Source organism: Canis aureus, chromosome 9 (genome assembly GCF_053574225.1).
Source record: "Canis aureus isolate CA01 chromosome 9, VMU_Caureus_v.1.0, whole genome shotgun sequence".
In the NCBI taxonomy this organism is placed as follows: Eukaryota; Metazoa; Chordata; class Mammalia; order Carnivora; family Canidae; genus Canis; species Canis aureus.
The window spans coordinates 20,756,985-20,773,294 of record NC_135619.1 but is presented as its reverse complement, the minus strand read 5'-3'; the positions used below and the strand labels follow the sequence as shown (position 1 = coordinate 20,773,294).

The 16,310-nt window shown below is 33.4% G+C and overlaps 1 protein-coding gene across 12 annotated transcripts in view; it reads right to left on the bottom strand.

Annotated features, from left to right (window-relative positions):
- Window positions 1–16,310, bottom strand: part of MIA2 (MIA SH3 domain ER export factor 2) — a 90,632-nt gene that overhangs the window by 13,410 nt on the left and 60,912 nt on the right. For 8 of the 12 annotated variants that reach the window (XM_077909121.1, XM_077909122.1, XM_077909130.1 and 5 more), the window contains 7 exons: window positions 16,020–16,121; window positions 15,015–15,075; window positions 14,234–14,269; window positions 10,088–10,155; window positions 8,507–8,589; window positions 6,774–6,902; window positions 2,914–3,072 (listed from right to left, as the gene is read on the bottom strand). In XM_077909121.1, the coding sequence (XP_077765247.1) occupies window positions 2,914–3,072; window positions 6,774–6,902; window positions 8,507–8,589; window positions 10,088–10,155; window positions 14,234–14,269; window positions 15,015–15,075; window positions 16,020–16,121 (638 nt within the window). The remainder of the gene's footprint in view (window positions 1–2,913; window positions 3,073–6,773; window positions 6,903–8,506; window positions 8,590–10,087; window positions 10,156–14,233; window positions 14,270–15,014; window positions 15,076–16,019; window positions 16,122–16,310) is intronic. The other 4 variants (XM_077909123.1, XM_077909134.1, XM_077909132.1 and 1 more) reach the window with 1 other exon arrangement.

Here is a 16,310-nt window from a genome sequence, read left to right as displayed (position 1 = left end):
GGTGATCCTCAAGATTACTCTGATGTTAGTTAAGCATCTGACTCTCGATTTCGGTTCAGGTCATGATCTCAGGGTTGCAAGGTTGAGCCCCCCTGTCGGGCCCTGCACTCAGTAGGGAGCCTGCTTGGGATTCTCTCTCTCTGTCTCTTTCTCTCTTTCTCTGTTCCTCACCCCACTCTGGGCTTTTAAGCTCTCTTTCTCTCAAATAAATAAATAAATCTTTTTTAAAAAATGATCATAAAAGGTCTTTAAAGCAGCTATTAAAAAACTATACTCAGGGGTGCATGGGTGGCTCAGTCAGTTAGGCATCAGACTCTTGGTTTCAGCTTAAGCCATGATCTCAGGGTCCTTGGATCAAGACCTGAGTCAGGCTCTCCACCCAGTGTGAGGTCTGTTTGGGATTCTCTCTCTCTCCTTCTCCCTCTGCTCCTCCTCAACTCATGCATGCTCTCTCTCACTCTCTAAAAACAGATAAATCTTAAAAAAAAACAGACTCAATGAAATGCTTATAATGAATAAAACAAAACTCAGCAGAGAAATCAAAAGTATAAAAAAATGAAAATTCTAGAACTGAAAAATACAGTATCAAAAATAAAACTTTCACTGAATGGGCTTAATATTAATAGCAGAATGGAGATGAAAGAGGAAGAGTCAGTAAGCTTGACGACAGATCAATAGAAATTATTCAACCAAAAGAATGAAAAAAAATTTTAAACAAAATAAAAAGACTCAGGGATCTATGAAATAATATTGAAAAGGTCTAAAATTATAAACTCCAGGCAATTTTTAAAGGACATGGAAAATATCTGCTAATTTTATGAATGAACAATAACGAAGCCATTACTATCTGAGTTCTAGTCTCTACGATTTGCCTACCTGTTTTAACATAAGACTGTCAGCTAGTAACTTTGAGGTCTCAGTGTTCCTCCCATATAATAAAGGCAATAACTAAATTAGTAGGGTTTTGAGGGGTGGGTTTTTTTTTAGATTAGTGGATTTTAAATGTAGCTGCTCCTCAAAACCTCCACAGTAGTTTTTTTAGAAATAAAAACTACCTCCAAAATTCACAGAACGCCTGATCTGAGGTGGGACCCAGATGTATCTGCATTTTCCTTGAAGTTTCCTAGGTTATTTCTGAAGATCAGCCAGCTTTGAGCTATTAGATTTTACTTGAAGAGCTAGTTATGCAGTGCCTGTGACAGGGACTCTTGGTACTAACACTTGTAATTACCAAAAGGAAAGTCCTCTATACAGATGTAGTGATACAATATCCACCAAAATCTTGCAAAAAGTCCTTTGAGAAAGGGGTTATAGCTTTTTTTTTTTTAATTTTTTTTAAGGTATTTATTTATTTATTTATGATAGTCACAGAGAGAGAGAGAGGCAGAGACACAGGCAGAGGGAGAAGCAGGCTCCATGCACCGGGAGCCCGATGTGGGATTTGATCCCGGGTCTCCAGGATCGCGCCCTGGGCCAAAGGCAGGCGCCAAACCGCTGCGCCATCCAGGGATCCCGGGGTTGTAGCTTATTATCTTTATTTTTATCACAGCAAAACTTCTTAATGAATGTTAAAGGCAAAATCTTTGAAAGAAAATGTTCAAAAAGAAAATGTTCTATGCCACCCCCCTAAAAGATTCTTAGGTATGTATGTCACAGCAAATAATTTCCAAATATTAAAAAAAAAGCTTTCTAAGAATTATTTGGGTATTCATTTATTCAACAAATATTTGTTGAGCAAATATTACATGTCTAGCATTGTGCTAGATGCTGGGGCTACAGCAATGAACAAAGTGACATAAATCTCTGTCTTCACAAAGCTGATATTTAGTGATACCAAACAAAGTAAAGCCATAGTATAAGGAGCCACCATTTCTTAGAACCAAAACACTCCTGCACAATGACTGATTCTTGAAAGTAAAGTTCTTTTACTATAATATTCTTACCCTCTCCAACTCCTCAGGAAGGAATCAGATATGTTTCTTAAGTGTAACTAATTTATACAAAGCAGGTATAGCTCACTTCAATGTCCTGAAACACTAAGCATAAATAAAAGTTTAGCAAACCAAGTTAAATGCATTCCTTTGGAAAGTAACAGCTATTAGGAGAAGTGCAGTTACTGCCTTCCTTCAAGATACTCTGCTGTGACTCTTCTGATAAATATACTTATTTTAGCAGTTACTCTAAGATATTTTGTTCAATAAGAAAAGACAATCACGAGAAGGTAAATAGTATAATTGCAGAGAAGTAATCAAGGAATTTTTATATTTATGTTTATGAACATATACCAAAAAAACAAGAAAACAACATTCTCTAAAAGAGATAAAACTAAATTCATGGATAAAAAAAAAATAAAAAAATAAAAATAATTAAAAAAAATTCTTGGAAAGGCAGGCTAAGATGATAAGAGATTTTTTCACTTTCCTACTTGTACATGTCTCAATTGTTTAGTTTTTGTTTTGTTTTGTTTTGTTTTAGAGATTTATTTATATGAGCGAGAGTGTGAACAGGACAAGCTCAGGGGGAGAGAGAGAACCTTAAGCTGAGCACAGAACCGGACTCAGGGCTCAGTCCCACAACCCTGAGATCATGACCTGAGCCCAAACCAAGATGCTTAATTAACTGACTGCACCACCCAGGTGCTCCACAATTGTCTGGATTTTCTAAAATAAACACGTATTACTTCTATGAACAACAAAAGCAATAAAGATATTCCATGGGAGGGCTAGAGGGGAGCAAAACCGATTTGTTTGGAAATTATTTTTATTATGTTTGGAAATTTATGTTATTGTTGTTTTCTAACATATATCATGGTTTTTCTTAAGACAGGACATACATGCACTTCTTTTTTCTTCCATTCCTCTATGTTGCACATATTGGTTGCCTTCCAAAGATAAATAATTACTCTTTCCATACCTGATGGAGGGATCATCATTCTACGATCCTGCTCCCATGGAGGAGAAAGGGACCCAGTATCAGAAGGTGCCCTATGAGCATCAGGTAACCTATCACAGCTTGATTCTCCTCGTTCATTGGTATTCTGATGGTCCAGAGGATTCCCTGGGCCTCTTGAGCCTAATTGAAGAAAAAATATAAAATTCTGTTTTATCTAAAAAAATATAAGACCTACAATCAAAATGAAATCCAGGTAGCTCAGATTCGAACAAAATTTTCCTAATACCATAAGACTATAATTCTATCCTTCCAAAGCCTAGGACAAAGTCTAGGATAAGAGGGAAAAATAATTTTGCCATGTGTATAAACAAACAATTGCCTATAAGAGTCATTTATAAATGTTATCACCATCATTATTTATATATAAAACCTGTGGCTAAGTTGTAAATTACAAATACTACTCTGAAAAACAAGAGTATAAAGTAAATTTCAAAGTAAAGATTTCTATGCCAGGTAGAATAAAATAATTATAAAATAAGGTTTTTGTTGCTTACACTAATATTCTAATAGTCAAAAGGAGGATTCTTTTAAAACAGTCATCTTAGACACTATATAGCTATTTCAATAATTATACAACTACTCACAGTATTTTTTTAGAACAACTCTTTTAGAAATGTACTCGGATTAACATAGGAGCCATTCAAGAAACAGTATCTCAATGTTAAAACAGGACTCTTCTGTCCAAAAATTATTTTAATGAACTTTATACCCACCAGATAAATTTGGCTTTAAAGGGCTTTTAGCAATTTCTGAATATCAAATTCACCTTCAAAAAGAACTCACAACTCTGAAGGCAAGTCTAAAACAAGAGTTTCAAAAACAACAGCACTCTTCGAATAAATACTTTGAACAAGGTAACACTCATTTGGATAAGGAAATCGGCATGCTTACATTTATAAAAGATCATCATTACAAAGTTCCCTTCTTAGGACCACAAAAAGAACAGTAATAAAATGTTTAATTAAAATGGAAAAAAACAAATACAAATTTTTTAAACATTAAATAACAAAATATGTTACTATTTAATTTATCTGTCCCTGAGGGGGGAAGGAGATGTTCTCAAAATTATATTGCCCAAAAAATAAAAGCTTTTTCCTTTCAAGGACTAGCTTTTATTCAAAACAAAACAAAGAAAAATAAATAAATAAAAAATAATAATAAAAAATAAAACAAAACAAAGAAACAAAAACATTTTTTACTAGAAATCTTCCTAAAATTTTTCCCACATTTCAGTACACTACTTTAAGAGAACAGACTAAGGCCAATTTGATGTTTTCTTGGTAACTTGTACAAATCAGTATAAGAATCCTTCATATACTATATGATTTATATATATATATATATATATATATATATATGATTATACATATATAATCTTTTAAAATTTTTTCTATCTACTCTTTTTTTTTTTTGTAGTCAGGAGGTAAACTGACTTTTATATTCAGAAGTTCAACTCTTTTCCTTATAGTTGTATATTCCACTGATTTCCCCAAATCTTTCCTTCTAGCTTGTTCATCCTTCTAATAAGTTCATTAGAGGAAAAAGGCTGGGAAAGCAGAAAATTAAATTGGCAAAAAATGTGCAAGAGTCAGTTAGGCTGAATTCATCTAGCGTGAAACACAGATCTTTAAAGGAGACAAAGATCTTCTCCTGACTGCTTCCTTTCGGAGGACCAAAGTACAGCCAACCAGGACTACAGGCAAAATACGAATTTGAGAATGCTTTAATGTTAAATTTTTCATTCAGACCAAAAGTTCCATGAAATTTACTCAAAAAAGAAATTATTTTCCTTATATCCTACCTTATTCAAACATATATCTCATCCAAATTTTCAAATTTAAAAAGCAAAAGGAAGAAAAAGTACACTAGTTATCCTTCTTTGGTGGGTCACAAAACTTTTACTTCAAAGCATCTTTTTAAGACCTACTGATAACTTACCTAAAACTTCCGTAGCTTTTCTAACAAACAGCAAAAAACCCTTGCAAATAATCTAAACACATCATTTCTTGAAAGTAATTAAAAAGGAGAGGAAAGTAATTTAAATAGGAGAGGAGAAATCAAAGGTAATTTTTACTGTTATTCCAAATATTCAATTGACTACAAGCAATCCTTGACTTATATCATTCAACTTCCAGTGATTCACATTTGCAGTTGAGCCAATTATACCCTTATTTTTATAGCAGTTTTTCAGATGCTGGCTGTAACCATTGTAGTGCATGAAATTAACCTACTCTTAATTAGCAATTTTTTTTGATGAAATGAAATAGAAATGAGAAGAAAATACCAGAAAGTTTCAAAAATAGTAAAGGCAGTACTACTTCATGTAAATGGTTCCTATCATATTTATGTTGGTGTACAATAGCACATGATATAAAATATATTTCTTATTGTTTAGATCAAGGTAAAAAATCAGGGGGAAAACGAATTTCAGGGCACTTATAGCACATATGAGAATTTCAAAATTAGTCCCCTTCCTAAAGTGTTCAAAGCAAAGTTCTACCAGAGCTCCAAGTGTCAGCCTGCAACTCACTCTTTCCCTAGGAGTTTTCAGTTCAAAGCCAACACAAGCAAAGGTTCTCTCTGAAATGTCTCCAGGCTGTGGGCCCAAACAGCAGTGGGATTGGGAGGTGGGAGGGACCAGTGCTAAGTGTACCAAACTGAAGATAAGGAAAGAAGATGTAAATAGAAAATGGGCAAAGAGAGAATATCCCATAACTATAAAGTAGCAAATTCATTTTCTCATTCTTTGAAGGCAATCTCAATGAAAGAGCTCCAAAAATATTTAAAATAATGGCAGCTTCAACGGTGAAGTACACCCTCCATGAGAGACTATTTTGATAAGCAGTATCTATTTCAATATATGAACTTTGATAAGTTAGGTTTAGTTTGGTGTTTTTATTTAGTCTCATTACTTTCTCTTCCTACCACATTCAATATGCTAAAATCACTGATGGTTGGGGGGGGTGTACGGTTACAACACTGATGAAGAATGCTATCAGCTCTTATATAACAAATACTTGAGGCTAAAAATCTAAGACTTTTGATTTGGGAATAAACAGTGCTCTGTATCTTTGCATTTTGCCATAATTCAAAGGAAAACTTTAAAGCAACTTGACAAAGTGAACAAAGTATGGTAAAAGATTGAAAGAGGAAAACGACTCCAGGGTGAGTGCTGATGAAGTAAATGAAAAAAGACCAAGAGCTACTGTATAGGCTTGAGTAGCTGCTGAAATTCTCCAAATTCCACACAGGGTAAGAAAGCAAATAATCTTGGGCCAGTTTCTCAAAGTATTGAGTCATTTAGGTCTCCTTTATGGCTCTCATCAAAACTCTGCCTACAAGAGAGCACTTCTGAATTACTCTACTCTAAAAGGAAGGTTCTTTCTTTGACTTTCTGATTTTCTACAATAAAAATATCATGATAATGAAGTAAAAACAGATTGTAGAAATTCTATATTTTAATGATATGTCTTTAAAATACAATCTTACGCTAGGTTATATTATTATATTTTATGTGTTCTTTATAAAGTGCTATATTATGTAGTATAAAATACAGTCCTTAAAAAGCCAAAATGATTTAAAGATATATGCATCTAGTGTTTGACCAAAATGTAACCTATTATAACCCTGTTTCTAAGAGAAAAATATATTAAAATTAGGTATCAGAGAGCTCCTTTTCCAAACAAAAGTACTCCACAATAAGTGCAAGGAATGCCTGTATTTTCCAAAGATTTATTTTAAAGATCATTTTAAAGATAAGTTGAGATGAAAATATAAATAAGGAAGAAATCTAGAGTAAAAAAGATGTTTAAACAATATACCTCTTCCTCCTCCCCCTGGAAGCAAAGGTGAGAGTCTGAGTGGACCCTCCAACAAAGTTGGAGGGGAGAGAAAAGCTCTCGTTTCAGATGAAGGTCGACCCAATGGTGAGGGACCATATGGGGAATGCTCTGGAATAATTAAAACAGCATATTTAAATTCATAGTTTCAATTAGCTACACTATAGATTAGAATCCCATTTCAACAATTTCCATCAGGTCACCCTATTGCCAATTTAAGTTTAATCCACACACTGAACACTAATTATGCCTTGGGTTTTGCTAATATAGGATAGAATTAAATATGGAACACTGCGTTTTTCAACTCTGTCTACCAATTGGATACTGTAGTCAATAAAAATATTATCCTCTTGGTAACTAATATACTTAATATTAAGCAAAGGATACTGGTGATATTTTAGCAGTGTAAGAGGATTTGGGGGCCATAAAGTTTGTTTGGTTTTGCTTTTAATGGCAGTATGCTTCCAGATATTTCAGCTGGTGACGGTTGTAATACAAAGGGCTCAGCTTAAATTAGGACCAGATAGACTGTGTTGGGCTATGAATTATTTGAGTAAAGCTCAGATTTTGAAAAGCAAAAATGCAAAATCCTCTGAAGCATCAGAAATTACTTTTGATTCAATGACACTGAAAATTCAGTTTACATACACTTATTCATCAAATCATTTGATAAACCATATAACCGAGAGCCCGATCATTTTACAAACTTCACCACTCCCAAGTAATGATGCTTCCAAAGATCAAAAATCAACATCAAGAAACTTAAATACCACCAAAATAATACTTATAAAATATGTAAATTTTATTATATAGCTTATATAATGTCAAATTCAGTTACAACAAAAGATCTAAGCATTATTTAATCTTTCTGAAACTTCCACATTAGGTTCAGAAGAGAATTCCTTCTGTATAATTAATTCCCCCCAATCCAAACTTTGCTACTATTGAAATTAATAATAATCTATTTTTCAATGTAAAAATTGACCTTAATTTTTATGAAATTACACTCTCAAAAGTGATTTTTACACCTTCAAATGGTTATTAAAATGGGATTCCACCTATATAAAGATAGGTTTACTTTCACTGCCTTAGATGCTTAATTCCAATTCAACCAAAAATTATTTTGAAAAATTTAAACTATTTGGAACAGTATGAGATCATTAAAAATGCTAACTCGCAAATGAGTGGATGAAAATATTAAATATATCTTCCAAAGAACTAGCCCTCTCCTGGAGGTAATTAAAGCAATCAAAGCTCAGATTATTAATGTTTTCCCACCTTTATTGATACTTTTAAATATTTAAGGTCAACTGTTATAATTCTTGTTTTTATAATTCAAATTCCAATAATAGTGGATATGTTAACAGTCACAATGTTATTCCATTTAAGTACTTCTTATTTGTTCTCCCCAAAAATAATTATTGAGTACCTTACTATGTGCCAGGCACTTTGCTTTTTCAAGGAGTTCAATGTACTAAATGTACATCATGTTACAAATGCCCACTAAGAAATGGAGGCAGCAATTATTTACACTATTGCTGGAAACAAAACTCAGAAACTTTAGAGACTGTGATAGAACTCAGATTAGACTCCTGGCTCCAAAATCTGAAATATTTATAATATATAATAGTATTAATTTACACTAATATAAAAGGTATGTGCAATATATACATATATATGTATTTTAAATGAGTGTTTAAAAAAAAAAAGACTACCTCTGCCAAATGCTGTATTTGGAACATCAAGTGCATAAGGATCTTTTTCTAAAAGTTCAAATTTAAACTCTGTTTCAGTTAATCTGCAAATAAAGAACAAACATCTCTAAGTTACTCATCCAAGAAAAGAACCCACATTTCAAGAAAAAAGCCACCACCAAGTGCAAGGTACTCTTTACTACCTCAATATCTACATAGAAGAAATAGATCTTTTAAAATTATTCTGATAAGATATGAAATTGTTGAATAACTATATTGAACACCTGAAACTAATATAACACTGTGTGCTAACTACACTGGAATTAAAATTTTAAAAAGAAATCAAAACAAATAAATATTCTGACCAAAACATCACCCTACTGCTTATTCTGGAGTAACGCTTTTTTCTGCCTAGTGATAGTTTCGTTGAGGTTTGAAATCGCTTTGTTTTGTTCCGTTTTCAAAACTAGACTACAGTGAATACTATTATCACAGAACCCAAATTTTAGAAACAGCAGAGCCTTCCAAGGTCAACCAGCTCAAATCTATCATTTTACAACCAAGGAAATTGAACTGAAAGTTTACATAATTTATTCAAAATGAAAGTGCCAGGATTAAAATACAGGGCTCTTAGCTGAGTCATGTCTGCTTTCCATTATAATGTTACCCACGATTCTAATCATAACATAAAATAGGAATCCAGTGAACTCATACTACTATTTTACTCCTAAACCTTTTATCTGAGAAATGTGACTTTTTAAAACAATCTTATTTCTAGTTTTTGATCATTGGATCTGAAACAAAACATTTAATCATATAGTTTTAATTTCAGAGTAGAAAACAAGCAAAAAGACTAATAGAAGATAATGTTAATAGTACATTCTGGCAAGAAATTCTAACACCTGGGAAGATCATTACAATCCTCCTAGAAAATTACTCTTCCCTTCAATTATACATTATAAACTTTGATTCTTCCTTTCATTTTATTATTGTAAGGCAATGTCACCCAATACAAGAAAACCAGAGAATGGGAGAAATAATAAACATTTATTCTACCCATTTATCTACTAAAAGATGCTAGTACTCTGAGAATTGCTACATCAGAAATTTGTCTTTTCTCTTTCCATCCCTTATAATCAGCTTCTTCCTACTCTGGTTTAGGGAAAAAAAAAAAAATTAAGCTATGCTTTTTACAGAAGAATATGTGAACAGTTTACTCAAATAACTTCTGTAAGGGCAGCCCCGGTGGCGCAGTGGTATAGCGCCACCTGCAGCCGGGGGTGTGATCCTAGAGACCCAGGATTGAGTCCCACGCTGCATGGATGGAGCCTGCTTCTCCCTCTGCCTATGTCTCTGCCTCTCTCTCTCTCTCTCTCAATAAATCAATAAAGTCTTAAAAAAAATAAAATAAAAAAATAACTTCTCTAAGACAAGAGTTCCAAATGAAAAATCTAGTAACTCATAGTAAAGCTAATAAATATTTCACAACTAGGTACACTAGATTCACTGCCAGTTGTTTATCCCTATAAAAGTAGTACATAATAAAATAAAAACTAAAAATAAAGTAACAAAGTCTTAAAGTATCCCCAAAAAGATACTTACTTTTGTCTATTGTGAGCATTTTCTTTCCTTAAATCATTAAGATTTCTTTCAGCAGTCCGAGCTGCCAACTTAAAGAAAATAATACGGTTTTTTTTGAAAATACATTTTTAAAATAACACAAACATAAATGAAAAGATAAGTATTCATAAACATTACAATCACCTAAGTATCCATTTCAGAAACTCAATGTAAAAGATTTTTAAATGGGACACCTGGGTGGCTCAACGGTTGAGCGTCTGCCTTTGGCCCAGGGCGTGATCCTGCAGCCCCGGGATCAAGCCCCACATCAGGCTCCCTGCATGGAGCCTGCTTCTCCCTCGGCCTGTGTCTCTGCCTCTCTCTCTCTCTCTCTCTCTCTCTCTCTCTGTCTCTCATGAATAAATAAAATCTTAAAAAAAAAAAAAAAGATTTTTAATTTAGGGAATTTTTTAAAAGGGAATGAGTTTCCTATAACCAGATGACATGAGTCTAAGACTGGAGTTTGATTATGTGCTTGCCAATGAATGCTGTTACCTAGATGTGAAGTCAAGGATTAGCACTATTTGGTGCTGTAAATACCCAAATACCACAAAAAAGCAATGTAGGAGGACCCGAGTTTAGGCTGATGGGAATGGAGACTCAGAATCATTAGGCTTGGGTACGCTGGCTAAAATACCAGAAAGCCATCTCTGGAGAGTTATCACTATAATTCTATGAAACCATAAAGGTCTAAAACAGTTTCACAGCATCCCCGTATAGGCCATTTTTTTAAAGGCTCAAAGCATGCAGCAGGTCTATTAAGTGCACAGCACTGTAAAAATCATTATTTCTATAGTCTTTTTTATATGCGTTTAATGAAATTTTTATTTAAAAAAAGATTAGAAAATCAGATACGTATGTTACAAAAAAAAAAACTTACAATAAATGCCAACAACATACAATATTCAATCTAAATAGTTTGTGGGCAAAAGTTAAAAGTGTATGGAATACTGCGTGTTTCCCATCATTCTGTGAACTCTCCAGTTATGAAGCAGTAGTCTATGGAACATCAGACCTGGCCAAACTAATACAATCCACTTGGGCAAATGAATGTATCACAATGACTCAATCTATAACCACAACTTCTTACAAATGAAAAGAACTATCAAATGTATTCACTTAAAATTATGAACTACACATTAAGACTATCTGGCCTAAGAATAAAGTATGTTAAATATTTACACACACAAACACAGCTTAACCATATTTTAGCAATATTAAAAAGATTCCAAGTGTAAATCATTTTCTAGTATATAACCATATAATCAGTTTTATAGTAACAAAACAGAATATTACACCAAAACAATTTTAGTTAATAAAATACCAATTCATTTAACATTGAACAATGCAGAACCAAAACTACTTCTAAATGTTTTCTACACAGTATAACATATTTACTCTTAATTATAAGGCACAAAACAATGCAAAGTGAGTAAGTCAAAAGCAAATTTCACTGATTCTCGTGGTATCAATACGAAAGATATTGAAAGATATATATTTGTTTTTATGCACTGATGCTAAATGATTACAGACTTTTGAAAAGCTTATACTTCAAAGGTTAAGTAAAACTATAATTTCAATGAATGACCACATTGTATTCAGATATTAAATACTTATATGCAAAAAAGCATTCTATTAAGTACAGGTGTTAAGGAGAAAAAAACAGTCCCTATCTTAAGAAGCTTAAATGTGTGGTAAAGACAATTATAAATGACCACAGTACTTGCCACAGAACACATAGAAACAAAGTATTATGTGAGTTCAAAAGAAGAAAAGGTTAAGTCTAATGGTATGGAGCAAAGAAATGGTCAAGGGAAAAAGTAAAATCTGAAACTATGAAATTATTTGTAACAGTAAAAAAGTGGAAACAAAGGAAGCATTTATCAAATGGGAAAAGTTCATATAAATTATAAAATATTCATAGAAAAAAATCTGTAATATATTAAGAAAGCAGAATATAAAACAGTAATAATATATAGTATGTTTACACTTTTTAAATCATGTGATTTATGTCTAAATATATTCTTTTAGGTATAGAAGTGATATTGCTGATTACTTCTTTGTACATCTTTTCTATGTAGTCTGAACTTTTTATTCATTAAGCATACTTTATGAAACCCCCCCAAAAAATCTTCATTTTGAGGGGCGCCTGGGTGGCTCAATCAGTTAAGTGAATGGCTTTGGCCCAGATCATAATACCAGGGTCCTGCAACTGAGCCCTGCATCTGGCTCCCTGCTCAGTGGGGAGTCTGCTTCTCCCTCTCCCTCTGTCCCTCCCCCTGCTCATATATGCACTCACACTCTCTCAAAAGCTCTTTTTTTTTTTTTTAATTATATCTATTTATTCATGAAAGACACACAGGGAGAGGCAGAGATATAGGGAAAGGGAGAAGAAGGCTCCCTGCGGGGAGCCTGATGCGGGACTCAATGCCAGGACCCTGGGATCACAACCCGAGCCAAAGGCAGACACTCAACCACTGAGTCACCCAGATGCCCCTCAAATAAAATCTTTTTTAAAAGGTCATTTTGAGACATAAAAGGTATTTTTTTTTGTATGTTTTAACATGAAGTCAGTGTCTTATTTGCTAAACAAGAAATGCCATGTACAATAACAGAAAAAGATCGGACTTAGAATCTAAAAGGTCAGAATTTCAATGTCTACTCTTCACTCTTTGATCATGTAATCTTGGGCTGTTTTCTCATCTGTAAAATTTGAATTATAATATCTATTTTACAGAGTAATTCTGTGGATTGAGTAAGTAATATGCCTTTAAGTCTACTGTCTAGAACACAAGAGATTAACATACATCAGTTCTTCTCTTTTTTTTTTAAGTTTTTCTCATCTTTAAAAAGTAATCTGCATCTTAGTATTCAGAAAGTGGTGAGGAGTGGCGAAAAAGACTAAATTCATCTCCAAACCCAGCTTAATTCAGTAACGAATCTTCACTTGAGCCCTCAACACAAAATCTGAGAAATGGAAAGAGCCTAGATATTCAACATGTCTAATTCTCAACCCATGCTGGAACTCCACTCCAGAAACATCCACATCTAAGAAGTACCTCCCAAGCTTCAGTGTAACAGTGTAATAACAGCATGTACGGAGTGCTTACTATGTGTCAGGTACCTGGCTAACAACCTTACTTTAGTTATCTCACTTACTCATCATAATTACTCTATGAAATAGGTACTACTGATGTATCCATCTTTCCTTACAGGTAAGAAAACAATATTTGTTGTCATTACAGGTGATGGAACCAGAATACCAATCATGACAGGCTGATTAGGCTGATTCCAGAATCCACGTGTTCACCCAGTAGGCAAACTGTCTCCCCTTGAAGACTCCTAGGGACAAGTCCTACAAAGGCCAGCTGTTATAACAGTTCTACATGTCAGATGGGTATTTCCTACAATTAGTGAAATCTGCATCCTTATCATTTCCTGATATAATTCCCCTCTGGAGCACTCACATGCCATTTTTCATGATGAACTTTTTCCTGATGTGTACCAAGTAATTCAATACTGAGAATCAGATACCTAAATTGTATAACTTCTACAACTAGAAGAGGCTTTCAATATCACTTAGTTCAATCTGTTGTTTTCACAGATGAGTTAACAAGCCCAGTAATTTTAAGTAATTTGTCCACAAATAATTAGTGGCAATCCAGGGCCCTCAAACAATTAATCCATGAACCTTACATCGTCTCCCCCAGAGAGAGCATAACCAACTTGCAAAGTAAAAGCAAAGAGGGAAAATCAGATTTTTGTGAATAACTGTGTTGTAACAAAGTATTCACTTCATAAAGAGCATAATTTCACTACCAGTAAAATTAAAAGAAACTGATTTAATACTATCCTTAATTTTTAGTGTTTTTAGTATCTTTTAAACTACTCGTTTAAATTAGGAAAGGGGCACCTGGGTGGCTCAGTTGGTTAAGTATCTGTCTTTGGCTCAGGTCATAATCCGAGAGTTCCAGGATTGAGCCCCACACTGGGCTCCCTGCTCCACAGGAGACCTGCCTCTCCCTCTCCTGCTTCCTCTTGCTTGTGCTCTCTCTCTAATCAATAAATAAAATCTTTATAAATAAATAAGGAAAAAGAACCATCTGACAAAGAAAAGTTAATACTTACCCAATTATCATGTGCTTTTTTCTCATGGGAAATAATCTGAAAAAGAAATTCATTAAAATACTACTGATTTTCTTAAGTAAAAAATTTCACATCTACCAATATAACTTAGTACACAACTCATAAACTCAAAAATAACTCAAGCATCTCTGAAAAGTGAGTAACATTTTTAAAGCAAATTTTCATATACACATGATCTACTCTAGTATATTCTTAAAAATTCAATGAATTTTTGTCTAGTAAATTTCTGTTTTATTCAATAATCAACTACAATGGGTTACCAACTAAGAGATAATTAGCCTGAGTGAATATGAGACCCCAGTGTGGGTATATGTATGTTTATTTATTCAATCCACATTCCTAAAGAAGCAGGAGACATGGTAATTTTAAACAAAGTCTCTTATTTCAGAACTTTGGCTCCCTATAAATGTCCCACAGACATGTGCAAAAACTCAAGGGAGGTGTACAACTATCAAGTAACTATACTCCTGCATCAAAATAGGGGATCCCTGGGTGGCGCAGTGGTTTAGCGCCTGCCTTTGGACCAGGGCGTGATCCTGGAGACCCAGGATCGAATCCCATGTCGGGCTCCCGGTGCATGGAGCCTGCTTTTCCCTCTGCCTATGTCTCTGCCTCTCTCTCTCTCTCTGTGTGTGTGTGACTATCATAAATAAATAAAAATTAAAAAAAAAAAATAGAGATACCAATTCAAACAAACGATAATTGTTTTAATTTACACACAACACACACACACACACACACACACACACACACACACATATACCTGCCCTTGATAAGAATGAATGGTTCTCTCCAATTCTTCTTCAAGATCTTTGGCTCGCTTTCTATAAGGAATAATCATTCAACGATTAACATATACTAAGAAATGAAAGAATACACTATGTCTACTGAAAATATTAATTAAAGCATCTGGAGTGCTTTATGTAAAAAATAACTCTAGAACTCCACACATTTAAGCACCTTTAAGAGGTTCTAAAGGAGTATACTTTTATCTGATATAATTTAACATTAACTGTGCTTTAAGAGTACTACTACTCTGATTTACCTAAACCAAAGGTCATGCAAGGATTTATATGGTATATTGGTTTGTTTTTATTTTTAAAAGCATGAACTTGGGAGATTTATTCAGATGTCTGTAACCATAAAAGAATTCTAGGAAATTAACCATTTGTGTAAAATAAAATGATACTTACTACCTTTACATGACTAGTAGGATAATTTCTTCTTTTGGATAAAACCCAAGCTTAGTCTTTCTAATATAAAATGAAATATCACAACTATTTGAGATATTGCTAAATCCTGCCCCTTATTTTCTCAATATTTTCTATTATTTCCATGGAAGTAATAAGTGAACTAAGGAAACAACTAGATATATAAACACTTCTTCAGATCTTTGACTGTGGCTCACTCTTCTTTTTGAGGCCTACTTCTCGAATTCCTTAATATTATATACATTCTTTCCCAATTGAACCAGAGAGGAAAGACCTTGAAATTAATGGCGATTCAAAAATTTCTTCTCATTAACATAAAACAGGATTTCCCATGTTCAAATACAACTAATGTGAGAGATTTAAAATCATACACACTGAAAGGAAAACATTTTTTCCTTTTTATATTTTCTGTATAATTGCATAAGAGCAAGATATCCAAATGAAAAATAATAAAAAATATGTTGGGTTTATTTTTTTTTTTGGTTGCTTTATTATTTTTTTCTGGTATTAGGTTTTTGGATACCCTCCCCAACCTCAAAAAGAAATACATTTAATACCTATAGGTCTCCAACTCTTCAGCTGCATGACTGATCTTCTCGTCTGCTTTGGATAGTTTCTCTTCTTTCTCTAATCGGTAATTTTCCTCTACTGTTAATTTCCTTAAAACAAAAAGTTTGTTGTTGTTGTTTTTACAGTATCATAAGATAATCAATCACATTTTTTAATTATATCTCTAGTGGTTCCCATGAAACAATTTGCATAATACCACTAAAAACATCACATGCAAGAAAAAAAGTACATGCATAAATATTTATGGTATGGAACTTAAAATTATAAACTGAAATTAT